General features: G+C 42.1%; 1 protein-coding gene across 4 annotated transcripts in view; it reads left to right on the top strand.

Moving 5' to 3' along the window:
• ERAP1 (endoplasmic reticulum aminopeptidase 1) overlaps positions 1–18,543 on the top strand; it is a 46,139-nt gene that overhangs the window by 12,409 nt on the left and 15,187 nt on the right. For all 4 annotated transcript variants that reach the window (XM_057307232.1, XM_026498579.4, XM_026498580.4 and 1 more), the window contains exons 5-11: positions 1,461–1,581; positions 2,355–2,509; positions 2,853–2,966; positions 4,311–4,442; positions 5,822–5,953; positions 6,113–6,184; positions 7,356–7,510. In XM_057307232.1, the coding sequence (XP_057163215.1) occupies positions 1,461–1,581; positions 2,355–2,509; positions 2,853–2,966; positions 4,311–4,442; positions 5,822–5,953; positions 6,113–6,184; positions 7,356–7,510 (881 nt within the window). The remainder of the gene's footprint in view (positions 1–1,460; positions 1,582–2,354; positions 2,510–2,852; positions 2,967–4,310; positions 4,443–5,821; positions 5,954–6,112; positions 6,185–7,355; positions 7,511–18,543) is intronic.

Below are 18,543 nucleotides of genomic sequence, written 5' to 3'. Positions count from 1 at the left end.
AATGACCTGATCGCTCGTGCCTGTGTAATGAAGCCTCCATAAAAACCCAAAAGGACGTTTCAGAGAGCTTCCGGGTGCGTGCGAGTGTGGGGATTCGGCAAGAGTGTCCTGCAGGAGATGGTATGGCCGCTCTTTGCCTTTTCCTGTACCTTGTCCCCTGCGTATCTTCCATCTGGCTGTTCCCGAGTCCTATCCTTTTATCGTGAGTAAAAGATTTCTCTCGTTTTGTGAGCTGCTCTTGCAAATTAATCCAACCTAAAGCGGTGGTCGTGGCAACTAGCAAACTGTAGCCGATTGGTCAGAAGGACAGATGGTAACCTGGACTTGTGAATATCATCTGAAGTGCAAGTGGGGGCAGTTTTGTAAGACTCAACCTTTATGTTGTGGGATCTGGTGCTGACTCTGGGTAGTGTCAGAATCCAGTTGAATTGTGGGACATCCAGGCGCTACTGCAGAACTGCTTAGAGGTGAGGGGTTAACCCCCCCCCACACACACATTGGATTGGGGGCCCAGAACTCCTTTTACATATTAGTATTTTTAGGCCTTTTATTTTCTTAAACATATGAAGCATACGTTTTATGTATTCTAGTAACTGTCCTATCTGAAGTCTTCGTGTGTCTGGTGCTGTGGCTTGTTGTTTCTGCTGGTTCTTGCTACAATGTCGAGTTCCTGTGTGTCTATTGAACTTGCACTACTGAGTTGAAGGTGGATTCTTCCAGAGAGAATTTGTTTGCTCCTGTCCGGTGACTGGGAGCGCTTACAAACACACGCCCCACTTTAATTCCACCTATTGGCTTCGGATTTTTGAGCCGCCTGTTTCGTGTGAGCCCAGCTGCTAACCAGCATGAAGATTATTAGCTTTTCCTGGTTGCCTTGGGACTTCCCTCAACCTCCCCCATAGAGCACCAAGACTTGAATAAGACCTTTTCCCCCCTGGCAGTCTCCTTGAGGAAGGAGGGGGTGGCTACGTTTAGTTCACCCTTCTAACAAGGGGGTGTGGTGCTTCAGGTCCAACCGTCTGCGTGTGCGTCTTCTGTTGGGCTTCCCACTGTGGGCAGGGTCTGGACGCACTCTCCTATCCCCTGACACCGTCCATCCTATGAAAACTGAAATCCAGCTGTCTTAGGTTAGCGTCCTCAGGACAAAAGCAGGCTGCAGTCTTCCACTGTCTACGGAGGGTCCTACTGTGACTTCATTTTTGGTGTCTCCGTGTTCTTTACTTTCCCACTATGTCATAACATTTAAAAAGACATTTTCATATATGTTATCCTGCACGTTGTAGTTTTCAGAAGGGGAGTGGATCAGAAACAGCACTGAGACAAGAAATAGAACTGCTACTTTTCTTAATCGGCAACCATATTGCAGAAAATGAAGCCTTTAATGTTCATCTTCCATACAGTTGTGGAGAGAAGCCACAATAGCCTTTGAAGAGCGTAACAATCTTTCCCTTTTTTTTCAGGTTTCCATATATGCTGTGCCTGACAAGATACATCAGGCAGATTATGCCCTGGATACCGCAGTGACTCTTCTAGAATTTTACGAGGATTATTTCAGGATTCCATATCCCTTACCCAAACAAGGTAAAGATTTTGCACAGTTTTTGCAAAATGAGGCATTTAATGACGTCAGCTGTGGTTTATATCTTCCTAACTGGCGCTCCCGTGGTTGTCTCGGTAGCCCTTCGAGTCCTTGAACTCTGGCAGGTGTCAGCCGTCAGGCTGATCCTTCTCACCCCTAATCGAAACAGGCAGTTTCTGATTAGAGCAGAAGCAGGTCTTGATTAGGTTCTGAGGCTCAGGTCGTGGTGATCATTTTGTCTTCTGACTTTAAAGATAAACCCGGCTGGATTAGTGGGCAGACAGCAGAGGGCAGAAGCTGCATTTCTTCTGTTCATGACTGGCACATGTTTGGCAGGAATATAGAGGGTGCTCAGTAAATTTTTCTTAACAAATTCATACAGTGTAAAGAAAATCTGCATTTTCCTTCTTAAATGAGCTCTTAAGACCATCGTGTGTTTGAGATTTTAGGTGTATGGGAGCCTGGGGCATCCTAAGTCTAGTGGAATATTGAGGAAATTGTTAAGAGTATTCAATCCCCAAGCTCATTGTCCAACAGCTAGAAGGGAAGTCGGGAGGCCCGAGGCCCACATCTGACTTTGTCATGCAGCAGTAGAGCAATTCTGTGAATCACAGAACCTCTTTTTCTCGGTTGTGAAAGGTTCTTCTAGCCTAGAATGGGATTCTGCACAACCGGCCTGGCTTTCCTTAGGATCCCGACGCCCATCCGTTCTGAAAATGTGTATGGGCAATGTCTTGTTTAGAGCCGGGTAACAGATTTTTGTGTCCTTCCCAAGATCTTGCTGCCATTCCTGACTTTGAGAGCGGTGCTATGGAAAACTGGGGACTGACCACATACAGAGAATCTATTCTCTTGTTTGACGCTGAGAAGTCTTCTGCGTCGGATAAGCTTGGCATTACGATGACGGTGTCGCATGAACTCGCCCACCAGGTACACAAAGTTAATCATGCTTTTAAAAATTGTGGTGAAGCTACGTCTGTGTTGGTTTTATGGGACAGAAGAGACTATTCATATTCAGATATGAATTGGATCGATTCTTTTCCTATGGAAAAAAGGCAAAGTAAAAATGAGATTTCTTTTAAAGCGTTAGGTGCCACGTGTTAAAATGAACATGGAAAGGTTTTTCTTTTTACTTTGGTCAAGTATTCTATAAATGTTGCGCGTATACTGGCATCACACATGTGGAACCTTTTCTCCTGAACGCCTTATGTTTATAGCTGTGTGGATAATTCAGTCTCCCTAGAAATGTGTAAATAACCTGTTTTCCGTTTAGTGGTTTGGGAACCTCGTCACCATGGAATGGTGGAATGATCTTTGGTTAAAAGAGGGATTTGCCAAGTTTATGGAGTTTGTGTCCGTCAGTGTGACTCATCCTGAACTGAAAGTTGTAAGTATTTACTTACTTTTAAGAGGTTGATCTGTTGTTTTATTCAGCGTTGCTGGAAAATGCTTACTGATCCTCAGTGATAGAATTCATAGACCTATTAACTCCTTGATATTTGAGATAGGAATCCGGTTCCCAAAATGGTAGTGAACTTTAAAGGTATCACAAAGGCTTATTTCCAAACCAGATCGCTTATTTTCGAATCTTTGATTGTTAGGAAGTGAAGTCTTATCCTCCTTTAATATCAAAGAAATAGAAATAATGACAGCCTATCTGTTGCATATGATTTCCTCAACCTTCAGGTTGCTCACTGAAGGATTATTAACTACAGATTGCTGTTACCTACTTGTCGAATCAACTAGGACCCCATTTGCTTTAGGTAACTATACGTTTGTTTATATATGAGCCTATATTCAGGAGTCGCAAACTGAATGCTGGAACCTTTACGTGTTTATTTTAAAAATCAGGTGTTTAACTTGTGAAAATCACATGCTAAAGTTAAAAAGAAACTTGTTTATGTAAAACCAAAAACACCTCAAGCAATCCTTTACCCTAATTTTGAGTTAAGCATATGTTAACTTCTCATTTTCATCTTTCTGTATGCATAATTTAGAGTTAGAATGTCTATATAACTGTTACACTACAGTGGATCATAAATATTTTCCCATTTCTACATACCCCTTAATAAAAATAACTGTGTATGCTATTCTATTGGGTAATACGCCCTAAGAAATCAGATTATACTTAGTTTGTTATCTGTTTTTTTTGACCACATGGTTTTAAATCTAAATTTTTTTGCTTTAAAACAAGACGATTGGAGGGGCGCCTGGGTGGCACAGCGGTTAAACGTCTGCCTTCAGCTCAGGGTGTGATCCCGGCGTTATGGGATCGAGCCCCACATCAGGCTCCTCCGCTATGAGCCTGCTTCTTCCTCTCCCACTCCCCCTGCTTGTGTTCCCTCTCTCGCTGGCTGTCTCTATCTCTGTCAAATAAAATCTTAAAAAAAAAAAAAAGACGATTGGAGATGTTGCGATCCCTACACGCTTTAGTTTCTTGTTTCGGTACTGTTTGGCTATGGGCATCATGGTTTTGTTTTGAAGAGAAAATGGTCTTCTAAAGTGATTGGTATTTAAGATGAACAAAATCTAAAATGTTCACCTAAACTTGTTTCTTGGATGCTCTTCAGCAATAGCAATTCTGTTTTATGTTGTAGATTCTCTAAATATGGAATAGCTTTGGGCCAGAAACCTGAAGTATAAACCTATTACCCCAGACCAAACATTCGTCCTTTCATGTTTATTATCTAAAATAGAAATCACATGGGTGATGTTGTCTTTGCGTCAATAGGGAGATTATTTCCTCGGCAAGTGTTTTGACGTGATGGAGCTGGATGCGTTAAATTCGTCACACCCTGTGTCCACAGCTGTGGAGAATCCTGCTCAGATTCGCGAGATGTTTGATGAGGTTTCTTATAAAAAGGTAAAAATGGATGATAAGGGTACATGTTGGACGCCAAACCCCTGAAGACTTGGGTGGAGAGATGGTAGGATTGTGGGGGTGGCTTTCCCTTCACAAGGAACAACCTGCCCCCTGCGGGCTGGAGTTAACTCTTCAAGGCCTCACTTGCACTTTGATGGGTAATCCTGAAGATGATCTTCGAGTCGGTTTTTCGTTGACTCTGTCATAAAGTGAAAGTTCATGGCCTCCAGGAACTCTGCCTTTTATTTATCATTCAACAAACGGGTCTTGATCGAGCCTCACCTTTGTACCAGGCAAACAGCCCTGTCTCCTGTAGCTTGCCTCTCAGTGCCTTTGGAAGTGGTTGGTATTGTTGAACTGCAAAATACTGCCCTTGACAATGGGTTTAAAAACAGAATTGGAAATGGTTGCGAACATTTAACGGGAGATTATATATAAAAATCGTTATCTGGCTTCTCTGGACAAGGGGAAAAAAAGGATTCTAGTCACAGAGGTCACAGGGGGCCTGTGTATTTCCCTCAGCAATGCCAGCTGGAGCTAACGTCCTAGTTCTTCCTTCGTGAGGTCAAGCTTCTGCTTTTCCAATTCTCTTTCCATTCCCAACCATTCTACTGTCTCCAACAAGGCAGATAATGTCATTTATCATTGTACTTGGCCAATTTATTTGTAATAGAACAGTATTTCTTCGATGTGTTCATCAGCTATGCAGGGGAGATAAAAACAGACATACAGAGGCTAGCTCAGTGGAACAGATAAGAGAGGCCAGAAATAGACCCACCCCTGTAGAGTCTATTTTTTGTGTGTGGGAAGGGAGCCACAGTCATGGAGGTGGAGGGGAAAAGACTCTTCACACAGGAACACAGGGTGTCGAGGCATTCTCTTGCCCCTTTCCCCCATGTTCCTCTGGCCCTCCCTGCTCCAGGCTGCCTGCCCGCCCCCATTCCTTAACCAGTACCTCTCCTTCCATCTCTTGCCGTAGCTACCTTTCCCCACTGCTGCGCCAGAGTGGCCCCGTGGAAGGCAGGAGGTGGTGCCGAGTGCTGGTTCTGCACCGCTCTCCACTGATCTGTGAATAATGGCAGCTGGCCCGTGGTGGTCAATCTCCCTGTGGGGAGACTTGGTTGCTGTTAGAAAATGGCCCCGGGAACTAAGAAGAGAACACAGTCCTGTTCAATCCCCTGCTTAGACAGGTCAGGTTTACCCATTTTCTTGAAAAAAAAAAAAAAATTTCTGTAAACCCACTTTCTTTAATTGTGTCACAAATCACCAGACTTTGAAAACGTTACCGCAGTTGCATTTTCAAACAATTCTTCCAAAATAAGGTGTGGTGGCAAATTAGGTGCTGATTAAACTAACAACTACTTACGTTGTCTTTTCAGGGAGCTTGTATTCTGAATATGCTAAGGGATTATCTCAGTGCCGAAGCATTTAAAAGCGGTGTTGTACGTTATCTCCAGAAGTACAGCTACAAAAACACGAGAAATGAGGACCTGTGGAACAGTATGGCAAGTGTGAGTATGGTTGCGTTTATCTCTGCGTTGGAGATGGCCAAGCTTATTACCATGCTTTGTTTTGGCTTGGTTTTTTTCTACACCCCGTTAATCCCTCTGAGAAGAATCCTGAGCGTTTTCTAGAGAACCGGGAATAACATGTTTGGTTTTGGTTTTCAGATTTGCCCTGCAGATGACTCACAGAGCATGGACGGCTTTTGCTCCAGGGGTCCACATTCATCTTCAGCCTCAGTAAGTGTTTACAGCTGCCCGTGGTACCCCGAGACACATACGTTTACTCCGTATTCTTTGAAGGAAACCTCTGGGCCAAACTCTGAGGTCCTTCATTCTATCACTGTGACTCCACATAAGATTGTGGTTAAACTGTAGCTGACGGGCACCCTTTTTACAGTGTCTCTTAGAAGCTGTCTATGCAAGGGAGTTGAGTAGCTTTGTTCAGCTTCGTTGTCTGGAAAGCAGCGACTTTATGACCTGTTTTTGTGGGAGACGGGGGCTGTATCAGTCCGCCCATGGGGGTCATTTCCATAGCTCTTCGTTTGTGGAGAAAACAAATAGGGGTAGTGAGCGTCCTCGAGCACTTGCTACGCACTCGACTCCCTTACTTCTCACAGTGAACCTGTGAGCGGGGTGCTTCGAGCTTCACAGATGGGAATGTGAAATCCAAAAGCATATGCTCGGTAAATTACAGAGTGGGGGTTTGAATTTCGATCGAAGTCATGTTTTTAACTGCTAAGCTGTAAAGAATTCATAATATTGGAGTCCCAAAACAACGTGAGTCTGTTTATCTGGACTCGTGGAGTATTTTCATTGGCAGTGGAGGTTGAGTCTAGAGCTTGAACTGAGTTTATTCACCATATTTTCCTTTTTGGGGGTCTTTTTGGTGTTTAGAGATAGCTTTACTCGGTCATTTCTAGATTTGTTATGTAGTGTATTTTATCCTTTTCCTGGCTCTTAAATATTCTTAAAGCTTTTTTAGTGTCAAACAATATATCCTCTTTTGAGCTTGCTGAGTGTGGACCACCTTGATGTTAGCCCTTGGGAAGTACAGGCTAGTGGCCACTTGGTCTCCGTTCTCTACCTTCATTCATGCACGTGCCTGCTGGGTGCAGCGTGCCAAGCCCAAGGGATGCCCGTAGAACCAGGCAGAGCACCTGCTCTTCAGCCGTGACCTGCGCAGGCAGAGGTAGAGAACGGAAAGGCCAGCACTCAGCGCTCTGACGGGAACGCCACGGCAGGACACAGTGTGGGGAAGGGAGGGGAGTAGGGGCTGGTGAGCAGAGGAAGGGGTGAGGAAAAGCTTCGCAGGGGCTGTCAACAGGCAGTAGCCCTGTGAGCGCGAGCCTGGGTTCTCCATTAGCGTCGGGCGCGGGGTCACGTATCTGTTGTTTCCTGTCTGCATCAGCACTGGCGGCAGGAAGGCCTTGACGTAAAAACCATGATGAACACGTGGACGCTGCAGAAAGGCTTTCCCCTGATAACCGTCACGGTGAGAGGGAAGAACGTACACGTGAGGCAGGAGCTCTACAGGAAAGGACCCGAGGACGCCTCAGAAACTGGGTAACGTTCAGAGCGGAACACTTGGGTTGTTCCCTTGGTAACACCTGCCGTGTGCGATGAACCTTTTTTTCAGAGTGCTCTTGCCTTGACTGTTGAAGTATTTCAATTAAATCTCTGTATCCCATGAAGTCGAGTTACACGCCACCATCTTCCCAAGAGGGGAAATGTGGCTTTAAACCTTGGTTCATCTCCATAAAGCTGATAATAGATCATGATTTTAACCTTCTCCTGTTCTGTAGTTTGATGGGATGGTAGTTATTCCAGTTCCTGACTAGAAACAAGCTCTAAACTAAGCAACTGCCACCAAATGCTGATAGTGCCTGGCATTTGGGTTGGAGCTGAGGACATAAGCATTCAGGTGATGTCTGGGGCTTACGAGAGACTCGGTGGTTTGTTGGAAGTCTGCGTTCCTGGAACCTGTTCATCGGCTTCAACACTTTGGAAGGACATCTCTGGAAAGGAGAGCGTGCACCTTGACTGACTCTAGATGGACAGTACTTAGGAAAAAGTGATTTTGAAATAATTTCAGACTTACAGAGAAGTTGAAAGAAAGGCACAAAGAATTCTCATGCATTCTTTACCCAGATACACATACATGTTAACGCTTGACCACATTTGCTTTATTATTCTCTCTCCCTCCCTTCTCTCCTCTGTCTCTTTACGTATAACCTAAAATACGTACATAAAACCTAAAATAGAACCTTTCTATGTATAATCCAAAATATCAGTTAAAAATACGCTCTTTTTGTATATTCTCTACATAGCATATATATATATATTATTAAAGTATAATGACAAACAGTACCCTATTTCAGATACACATCATACTGATTGAATATATTTATTCATTGCAAAATACCAATAAGTCTTATTACCGTCTGTCACTAAAGTTAATACAATATTACTGACAGCATTCCTTATGCTGTACATTACATCCTGTGACTTATTTAAAACTGGAAATTTGCATCTCTTAATCTCCTTTACCTATTTTACCCCCCTATATCACCTCCCATAACCAACAGTTTGTTTCCTTTATTTAGGAGTCTGTTTTTAGTTTTTCAGATTACTCATGAAGACAAATACCGTATGATTTCACCTATATCTGTAGGACTTAATTCATGAAAGCGTAGTATCCTTCAGGTCCATCTCTGTTGTCGCAAATGGGAAGATTTCATTCTTTTTTATGACTAGTACTCCATTGTGTGTGTATGTACATATGCGTATATATCCTTTTTTTATCCATTTATTAGTGGTCGCTTAGGTTGCTTCCATATCTTGCTATAAACTCTGCTGCCGTGAGCATACGGGTGCGTGTGTATCTTCTCAGATGGGGGTTTTCATTTTCTTAGAATAAATACCCAGGAGTAGAATTGCTGGATCATAGTGTAGTTCTTCTTTTAATTTTTTTTTAGCAACCTGCTTACTATTGATGATAGTGACGGCCGCAGTTCACACTCTCACCATCAGGAAAATGGAGCCTCCCATTTCCTCAGCATTCTTACCTATGTTTGTTATTTGTTTTTATTACTTCATTTTCTTTTCATCATAACTGTACTCTTGAATCCCCATCACCTATTTCACCCATCCCCCCACCCACCTTCCCTCGGGTAACCATAAGTTCTCTATAGTCAAGAGTCTGTTTCTTTTTCCTGGTTTCTCTTTTTGTCCTGGTTTATTTCTTAAAATCCACATATGAGTGAGATCATATGGTATTTTTGTCTTTCTCTGTCTGATTTCGCTTAGCATTATGCTCTCCAGTTCTATCCACGTCGTTGTAAATGGCAAGACTTCATTCTTTATATATATATTCTATATATTCTATTCTATACACACACACACACACACACACACACGCACACACCCGCATACACATAGCATATCTTCTGTATCCATTCATCTGTTGATGGACACTTGGGCTGTTTCCATAATTTGGCTCTTATAAATAATGCTGCTGTAAACATCGTGGTGCATGTATCCCTTCAAGTTAGTGTCTTCATATTCCTTGGGTGGATCCCCAGTAGTGTGATTGCTGCATCATAGGGTAGCTCTATTTTTAATGTTTTGAGGAACCTCCATACTGTTTTCCACAGTGGCCGCACCGTTTTATAGTCCCACCAACAGTGCACAAGGGTTCCCCTTTCTCCACATCCTCACCAACACTTGTTTCTTGTGTTTTTGATGTTACCCATTCTGACAGGTGTGAGATGATAGCTCATTGTAGTTTTGATTTGCGTTTCCCTGGTAAATGATGAGCGTATTTTCGTGTGTCTGTTGGCCATCTGGATGTCTTCTTTGGAGAAATGTCTGTTCATGGCTTCTGTCCATTTTTTAAATTGGTTTCTTTTTCTTTTGCCTGTTGAGTTTGATAAGTTCTATACATTTTGGTTACTAACCCTTTATTGGAAACATCATTTGCAAGTATCTTCTACCATTCCATAGGTTGCGTCTTACCTTTGTTCGTTGTTTCCTTTACTGTGCAGAAGCTTTTTATTTTGATGTAGTCACAATAGTTTATTTTTTGTTTTATTTCCCTTGCCTCAGGAGACTTATCTAGAAAACTGTTGCTGTGGCCGATGTCCCATGCTCTCATCAAGGATTTTTATGGTTTTGTGGTTCACATTTAGGTCTTTAATCCATGTTAAGTTTATTTTTGTGAATGGCAAAAGAAAGTGGTACGGTTTCATTCTTTTGCATGTAGCTGTCCAGTTTGCCAAGACTGAAGAGACTTTTCCCCATTGTATACTCATTCCTCTTTTGTCGAAGGTTAATTAAGCATGTGATCGTGGGTTTATTTCTGAGTTTTGTATTCTGTTCTATTGATCTATCTGTCTGTTCTTATGCCAGTACCGCACAGTTTTAATTACTACCATTTTGTCATATAACTTAAAATCTGGTGCTGTGATACCTCCAGCTTTGTTTTTCTTTTTCATGATTGCTTTGGCTATTTGAGGTCTTTTGGGATCCCTTACACATTTCAGGATTATTTGTTCGAGTTCTGTGAAAAATGCTGTGGGGGTTTTGATAGGAATTGCATTAAATATGTAGATTGCTTTGCGTGCCACAGACATTTTATAACAGTATTTGTTCTTCCATGAGCATGGAATGTCTTTTCATTTCTTTGCGTCGTCTTGAATTTCTTTCATCAGTGTTTTATAGTTTTCAGAATACAGGTCTTTCACCTGTTAAGTTTATTCCTAGATATTTTTTTGTGTCTGGTGCAATTGCAAGTAGGATTGTTTGCTTAATTACCCGTTCTGCTGTTTCATTGTTAGTGTATAGAAATGCAACAGATTTCTGTACATTGATTTTGTATCTTGCAACCTCACTAGACTCAGTTATCAGTTCTAGTAGTTCTATCAGTTCTAGGGGTCTTGAGTTTTCTATGTACGGTATTGTGTCATCTGCAAATGATGACAATTTTATTTCTTCTTTGCCAGTTTGGATGCTTTATTTATTTTTTTTGTTATCTGATTGCTATGGCTAGGACTTCCAGTACTAAGTTGATTGAAAGTGGTGAGAGTAGACATCCTTCTCGTTCCTGACCTTAGGGGAAAAGCTCTGTTTTTCACCATTAAGTATGTTGTTGGTTGTCGGTTTGCATATAAGGCCTTTATTATGTTGAGGTATGTTTCCTCTAGACCTACTTTGAAGAGTTGTTTGTTTTTTTTTTCTACCATAAGTGGATGTTTTACTTTGTCCAATACTTTTTTGGCATCGATTGAAATGCTCATACGGTTTATCCTTTCTCTTATTGATGTGATGTATCATGTTGAGTGTGTGTGTGTGTGTGTGTGTGAGAGAGAGAGAGAGAGAGAGAGAGAGAGAATATTGAGCCACTTCACGTCCTAGGAATAAATCTGGCTTGACTATGGTGTAAGATTTTTTTTTTTTTAATAGACTGTCAGTTTCAGTTTGCTGATACCTTGTTAAGGATTTTTGCATCTATATTCATGAGAGATACTGGCCTGTACTTCTCTTTTTCTTATTTCCTATTGTGGCCTTTTCTTTTCCTCTTAAGATTCCTTAACATTTCTTGTAAGGCTGATTTGTGGTCATGACCTCCTTTATCTATTGCTTGTACTGGGAACCTTTTATCTCTCCTATTCTGAATAATAACCTTGCTGGGTAGGTTATTCTTGGTTTTAAGTTTTTCCCTTTCAGCACTTTTATTATATTCTGCCACTTCTCTCTGGTCTGCAGAGTTTCTGCTAAAGAATACGCTGATAGTCTTAGGGTTTCTCTTATACATAAATTTGTATTTCTTTTGCTGCCTTTAAGAGTTTCTCTTAAATTGTTGATATTGTAATTGTCATATGTCTCCCTGTGAATCTCTTTGGATTCTTCTTTTTTGGAAGTTTCTCTGCTTTTTTGGGCTGGGATGTTTATTTCCTTTTCCGGGTTAGTGAAATTTTCAATCATTATTTATTTTTTTAAAATAATTTTTTATTATGTTAGTCACCATACAGTACATCCTTAGTTTTTGATGTAATGCTCCATGATTTATTATTTGCATATAACACCCAGTGCACCATGCAATATGTGCCCTCCTTAATACCCATCACCGGCCTATCCCAATCCCCCACCCCCCTCCCGTCTGAAGCCCTCAGTTTGTTTCCCAGAGTCCACAGTCTCTTATGGTTCATTCCCCCTTCTGTTTACCCCCCCTTCATTCTTCCCTTCCTTCTCCTACCGATCTCCCTATTTCTTATATTCCATAAATGAGTGAAACCATATGATAATTGTCTTTCTCTGCTTGACTTATTTCACTTAGCGTAATCTCCTCCAGTCCCGTGCATGTTGCTGCAAATGTTGGGTAATCGTTACTTCTGATGGCTGAGTAATATTCCATTGTATATATGGACCACATCTTCTTAATCCAGTCATCTGTTGAAGGGCATCTCAGCTCCTTCCACCATTTAGCTATTGTGGACAATGCTGCTATGAACATTGGGGTGCATATTGCCCTTCTCTTCACTATGTCTGTATCTTTGGGGTAAATACCCAGTAGTGCAATTCCTGGATCATAGGGTAGCTCAATTTTTAACTTTTTAAGGGACCTCCACACTGTTTTCCAGAGTGGCTGTACCAACTTGCATTCCCACCAACAGGGTAAGAGGGATCCCCTTTCTCCACATCCTCTCCAACATTTGTTGTTTCCTGCCTTGTCAATTTTTGCCATTTTAACTGGCGTAAGGTGGTATCTCAGGGTGGTTTTGATTTGAATTTCCCTGATGGCTAACGATTTTGAACATTTTTTTTCATGTGTCTGTTAGCCATTTGTATGTCTTCATTGGAAAAGTGTTCATATCTTCTGCCCATTTTTTTATTTGTTTCTTGTGTATTGAGTTTGAGACGTTCTTTGTAGATCTTGGATACCAGTCTTTTATCTGTAGTGTCATTTGCAAATATCTTCTCCCATTCTGTGGGCTGCCTCAGTTTTTTTGACTGTTTCCTTGGCTGTGCAGAAGCTTTTTATCTTGATGAAGTCCCACAGGTTCATTTTATCTTTTGTTTCTCTTGCCTGTGGAGATGTGTCATGAAAAAGGTTGCCGTGGCTGATGTCGTAGAGGTTGCTGCCTATGTTCTCCAGGATTTTGACGGATTCCTGTCTCACATTGAGGTCTTTCATCCATTTGGAGTTTATCTTTGTGTATGGTGTGCGAGAGTGGTCAAGTTTCGTTCTTTTGCATATAGCTGTCCAATTTTCCCAGCACCATTTATTGAAGAGACTGTCTTTTTCCCACCGGATGTTTTTTCCTGCTTTATCAAAGATTAGTTGCCCAAAGAACCGAGGGTCCATTTCTGGGTTCTCTATTCTGTTCCATTGGTCTATGTGTCTGTTTTTGTGCCAGTACCATGCTGTCTTTGTGATCACAGCTTTGTAGTATAGCTTGAAATCTGGCAACGTGATGCCCCCAGCTTTGTTTTTCCTTTTCAACAATTCCTTGGCAATTCGGGGCCTTTTCTGGTTCCATACAAACTTAAGGGTGGTTTGTTCTAGGTCTTTGAAAAATGTCATTGGTATTTTGATCGGGATGGCATTGAAAGTGTAGATTGCTCTGGGTAGCATAGACATTTTAACTATGTTGATTCTTCTGATCCATGAGCATGGAATGTTTTTCCATCTTCTTGTGTCTTCTTCAATGTCTTTCAAGAGTGATCTATAGTTTCTAGAATATAGATCCTTTACCTCTCTGGTTAAGTTAATTCCGAGATAATGTATGGTTTTTGGTGCTATTGTAAATGGAATGGATTCCCTAATTTCTCTTTCTTTGGTCTCGTTATTCGTGTATAGAAATGCAACTGATTTCTGAGCATTGATTTTGTATCCCTCCACATTACTGAATTGCTCTATAACTTCTAATAGTTTGGGAGTGGATTCTTTTGGGTTTTCCATATAGAGTATCATGTCATCTGCGAAGAGAGACAGTTTGACTTCTTCTTTGCCGATTTGATACCTTTTATCCCTTTTTGTTGTCTGATTGCTGCTGCAAGGACTTCTAGTACTATGTTGAATAATAATGGCGAGAGTGGGCATCCTTGTCATGTTCCTGATCTTTAAGGGAAAGGCTTCCAGCTTTTCCCCATTGAGAATGATATTTGCTGTAGGCTTTTCATAGATGGTTTTTATGAAATTGAGGAATGCACCCTCTATCCCTACACTCTGAAGGGTTTTAATCAGGAAAGGATGCTGTATTTTGTCATATGCTTTTTCTGCATCAATTGAGAGGATCATATCATTCTTGACCCTTTTCTTGTTGATATGATCTATCACACTGATTGATTTGCGAATGTTGAACCACCCTTGCATCCCAGGGATGAATCCCACTTGGTCTTGATGGATAATCCTTTTAATGTACTGTTGGATCCTATTAGCTATGATCTTGTTGAGAATTTTGGCATCCATATTCATCAGGGAAATCGGTTTGTAATTCTCCTTTCTGTTGGGAGTCTTTGCCTGGTTTGGGGATCAAGGTAATACTGGCCTCATAGAATGAGTTTGGTAGTTTTCTTTCTGTTTCTATTTTTTGAAACAGCTTCAGGAGAATAGGTATTATTTCTTCTTTGAATGTTTGGTAGAATTCCCCGAGGAATCCGTCAGGCCCTGGACTCTTGTTTTTGGGGAGGTTTTTGATCACTGCTTCAATCTCTTCATAATTAATCGGTCTGTTTAATCAGTTTCTTCCTGTTTCAGTCTTGGTAGTTTATAGGTTTCCAGGAAGGCATCCATTTCTTCCAGGTTGTTTAATTTATTGGCATAAAGCTGTTGATAAAAGTTTCTAATGATCCTTCCTATTTCTTTGGTGTTGGACATGATCTCGCCCCTTTCATTCATAATTTTATTAATTTGGGTCCTTTCTCTATTCTTTTGAATAAGTCTGGCCAGTGGCTTATCGATCTTATTTATTCTTTCAAAGAACCAGCTTCTAGTTCTGTTGCTCTGCTCTACTGTGCTCTTGGTTTCTAATTCATTGATCTCTGCTCTAATCTTGATCAACAGCCTTCTCGTGCATGGGTTAGGCCTGTTCTTCTGTTCTGCTCCAGCTTCTTGAGGTGAGAATATAAAAACTTCATTTTAGATTTTTCTATTCTTTTGACTGAGGCTTGGATGGCTATGTATTTTCCCCTTAGGACCGCCTTTGCAGTGTCCTATAGGTTTTGAACCAATGTGTTTTCATTCTCATTGTTCTCCAGAAATTGTTTAAACTGATTTTTAATTTCCTGGTTTACCCAATTGTTCTTGAGCAGGATGGTTCTTAGTTTCCAAGTGTTTGAGTTTCTTCCAAATTTTTCCTTGTGATTGAGTTTCAGTTTCAAAACATTGTGGTCTGAGAATATGCAGGGGATAATTTCAGTCTTTTGGTATAGGTTGAGGCCTGTTTTGTGACCCCGTATATTGTCTACTCTGGAGAACATTCCATGTGCATTTGAAAAGAATGAGTATTCTGTTGTTCTGGGTGTAGTGTTCTGTATATATCTATGAGGTCCATCTGGTCCTCAAAAATCATTCAAAGATGTCATTCAAAGATCTTGTTTCTTTGTTGATTTTCTGCTTAGGTGATCTGTCTATTGCTAAGAGTGGAATGTTGAGGTCCCCTACTATTAATGTATTATTATCTATATGTCTCTTTATTCTGGTTAAGAGTTGGCTTGTGTATCTAGCTGCACCCCTGTTGGGGGGCATAGCTATTTATAATTGTCATATCCACTTGTTGGATACATCCTTTAAGAATAATATAGTGTCCTTCTGTATCTCTCACTACAGTCTTTAGTTTAAAATTTAATCTGTCTGATATGAGAACTGCTACCCCAGCTTTCTTTTGAGGTCCATTGGCATGAAAGATGGTATTCCATCCCTTTACTTTCAGTCTGGATGTATCTTTAGGTTCATAATGAGTCTCTTGTAGACAGCAAATGGATGGGTCATGTCTTTTTATCCAGTCTTCAACCCTGTGACATTTTATGGGAGCATTTAGGCCATTCACATTGAGAGTGATTATTGAGAGATATGATTTTAATGATGTCATGTTGCCTGTGAAGTCTTTGTTTCTATAGATTGTAAATTTCTGTTCTGTATCACTCTTGGGACCTTTTAACTTTTATAGAACCCCCCTAAATATCTCATGTAGGGCTGCTTTGGTGCTTACAAATTCCTTCAGTTTCTGCTGATCCTGGAAGGCCCTTATCTCTCCATCAATTCTGAATGTCAGCCTTGCTGGATAAAGGATCCTTGGCTGCATGTTCTTCTCAGATAGAGCTTTGAAAATACCCTGCCAACCCTTCCTAGCCTGCCAGGTCTCTGTAGACAGGTCTGACGTTAATCTGATATTTTTCCATCTGTACGTGAGTATTTTCTTCCCCTGGCCACTTTCAATACTGTATCTTTGGATCTAATATTTGCAAATGCACTATGACGTGACGTGGTGTAGGTCTGTTGTCACTGACCTTGGAAGGGGTCCTCTCTGCCTTTTGGACATGAATGCTTGTTTCCTTTGCCAGATTAGGGAAGTTCTCAGCTACAATTTGTTCAAATATCTCTTCTAGACCTCTCTCTTTCTCCACTCGGGGATGCCAATGATTCTGACATTGGAACATTTCATTGAGTCAGTAATCTCCCATAATCTACATTCTTGAGATTGGATTTTTTGAGCCAAGTTTCCGTTTTTACTTTCTCTTCTACCATCCCATCCTCTGATTCACTAATTCGTTCTTCTGCCTCATTCACCCTGGCCGTCAGAGCGTCTAGTTTAGACTGCATTTGATTCATAGCATTTTTAATTTCTGCCAGATTCGCTCTCATTTCTGCCCTTAGAGATTCTATATTCCCGTTGATATTTTTGTTAATAGTTTTTTCAAGCCTACACATCATCTTTACCATTGTTACTCTGAACTCCATTTCTGACAATTTGGTTATATCCATATCCATCAGTTCTGTGGCAGAGGCCACAGACTCATTATCTTTTCTTTGCTGGGGGGGATTTCTCCTCCTCCTTATTCTGATGAGGAGAGGTTGCGGGGATGCCCAGAGCCCAAATTATTGACCAGGACCCAGGCAGTGTGCACTTGGTTTATAGGGACCTTAGGGATGTGGGCTTCTTGATTTTTCAGCCTGCCTTCTGGGGGAGGGCCCTGCCGAGCCCATACACAGGTAATGCTGTTTGGGTAGAGTTGCCCTGTCCCTTGCGAGGGGGATGGGGATGGGCGCAATGTGAGCTGGTATTTCCAGGCTTTTGTTCTCTGGCGGCTTTCCCTGGCGGTTTGCTGTGGCTCTTCGGAGAGTCAGAGCAGCAGTGGCCATATCCTAGCCTCTGTCTCAGAACAGAGAGATCGCAGTCCGCTCTCCACGGAGCTCTCCTGGCCACTTTAACTCTGTTTCCGTCGGTGCTGCTAAAAACCCCACAGCATCCCAGTTGTGCGCCCCACAGCCTGTGTCCCAGCCCTCACTTCCAGGGCCGGCATGTCTCTGTCCTTTGTGTTTCTAACACCGCCAGCCGCCCCGGTTCCCGCGCACACTCTCAAGCTCCCTGTTTCAGTGTGGTTCGCCCGCGCTCCAGAGCGCCAGTTTTTAGTCTGGTCACAGCGCGCTCCTGAGCTCTCAGTTTCGGTCTAGTTCGAGTGTGCGCTCTGGAGCTCCGGTTTTCAGTTTGGACACACACGCTCCTGAGCTCCTGGTTTTAGTCCGGTTCCAGTGAGTGCTTCGAAGCTCCGGTTTTCGGACTGGTCGCGTGCGTTCCCCGGCTCACGGTCTCAGTCTGCTCTCTCCCGGGTGCCGGTCCGCCCGCTCCCCCGTGCAGGTGGCTACCGCTTCCCAGAGCCCGAACGCGGCGGCTCCCTCCCCCTTCCGTTTATCTTCCGATATCTGCGTGTGGTTTCACAGCTCCCCGCTTCGTACCTCAATACTCAGCGCTGGAAATGTTCATTTGTAGAGATCCAGATGCATCTTCCTGCGTCTCAGGCTGATTCCGTGGGTGTTCAGGATGGTTCTCCGTCCCAGCTCCGGGATCCGGGCTTTTTTCAACCTGGGTCTCCTCTGAAATGTGTTAGTGGCCGGGGCGAGATGAATTGCTACATCCTCCTAAACTCTGGCCAGAAGATTCTCCTTGTAAATGCATCCATGGTATTATACGTTCTTTCATGCATGTGCCCTATTTCTTCTTGTGTCTAATTCTCTATTGGACTGTGCACCACTCAAGAATCAGGAGTTTTTTCATCTTTATATCTCCAAGGCCTTGGAGCGATAGGCAGCCCTTGGCTCAGGAAATGCTTAGCCCCATGCTTCCGGCTTCTGTAGTCAACCATTATTTCTTTAAATAAGTTTTCTGCCCCTTTCTTCCCTCTTCTCCTTATGGGACCACTATAATGTGAATGTTCATCACTTGATGTTGTACCAGAGGTCCCTTATATACTGTTCTCCTTTTTGTTTTCTACTTGCTATTCTGATGGGGTGATTTCCACTATTCTATCTTCTAGATTATTGATCTGTTCTCTATCATCTAATCTGCTGCTGATGGCTTATATTGTATTTTTCTTAA

Source organism: Ursus arctos, unplaced genomic scaffold, assembly GCF_023065955.2.
Source record: "Ursus arctos isolate Adak ecotype North America unplaced genomic scaffold, UrsArc2.0 scaffold_5, whole genome shotgun sequence".
NCBI classification, from domain to species: Eukaryota; Metazoa; Chordata; class Mammalia; order Carnivora; family Ursidae; genus Ursus; species Ursus arctos.
Note: the sequence above shows the minus strand (reverse complement) of the source record. Positions and strands in the feature narration are given on the sequence as shown.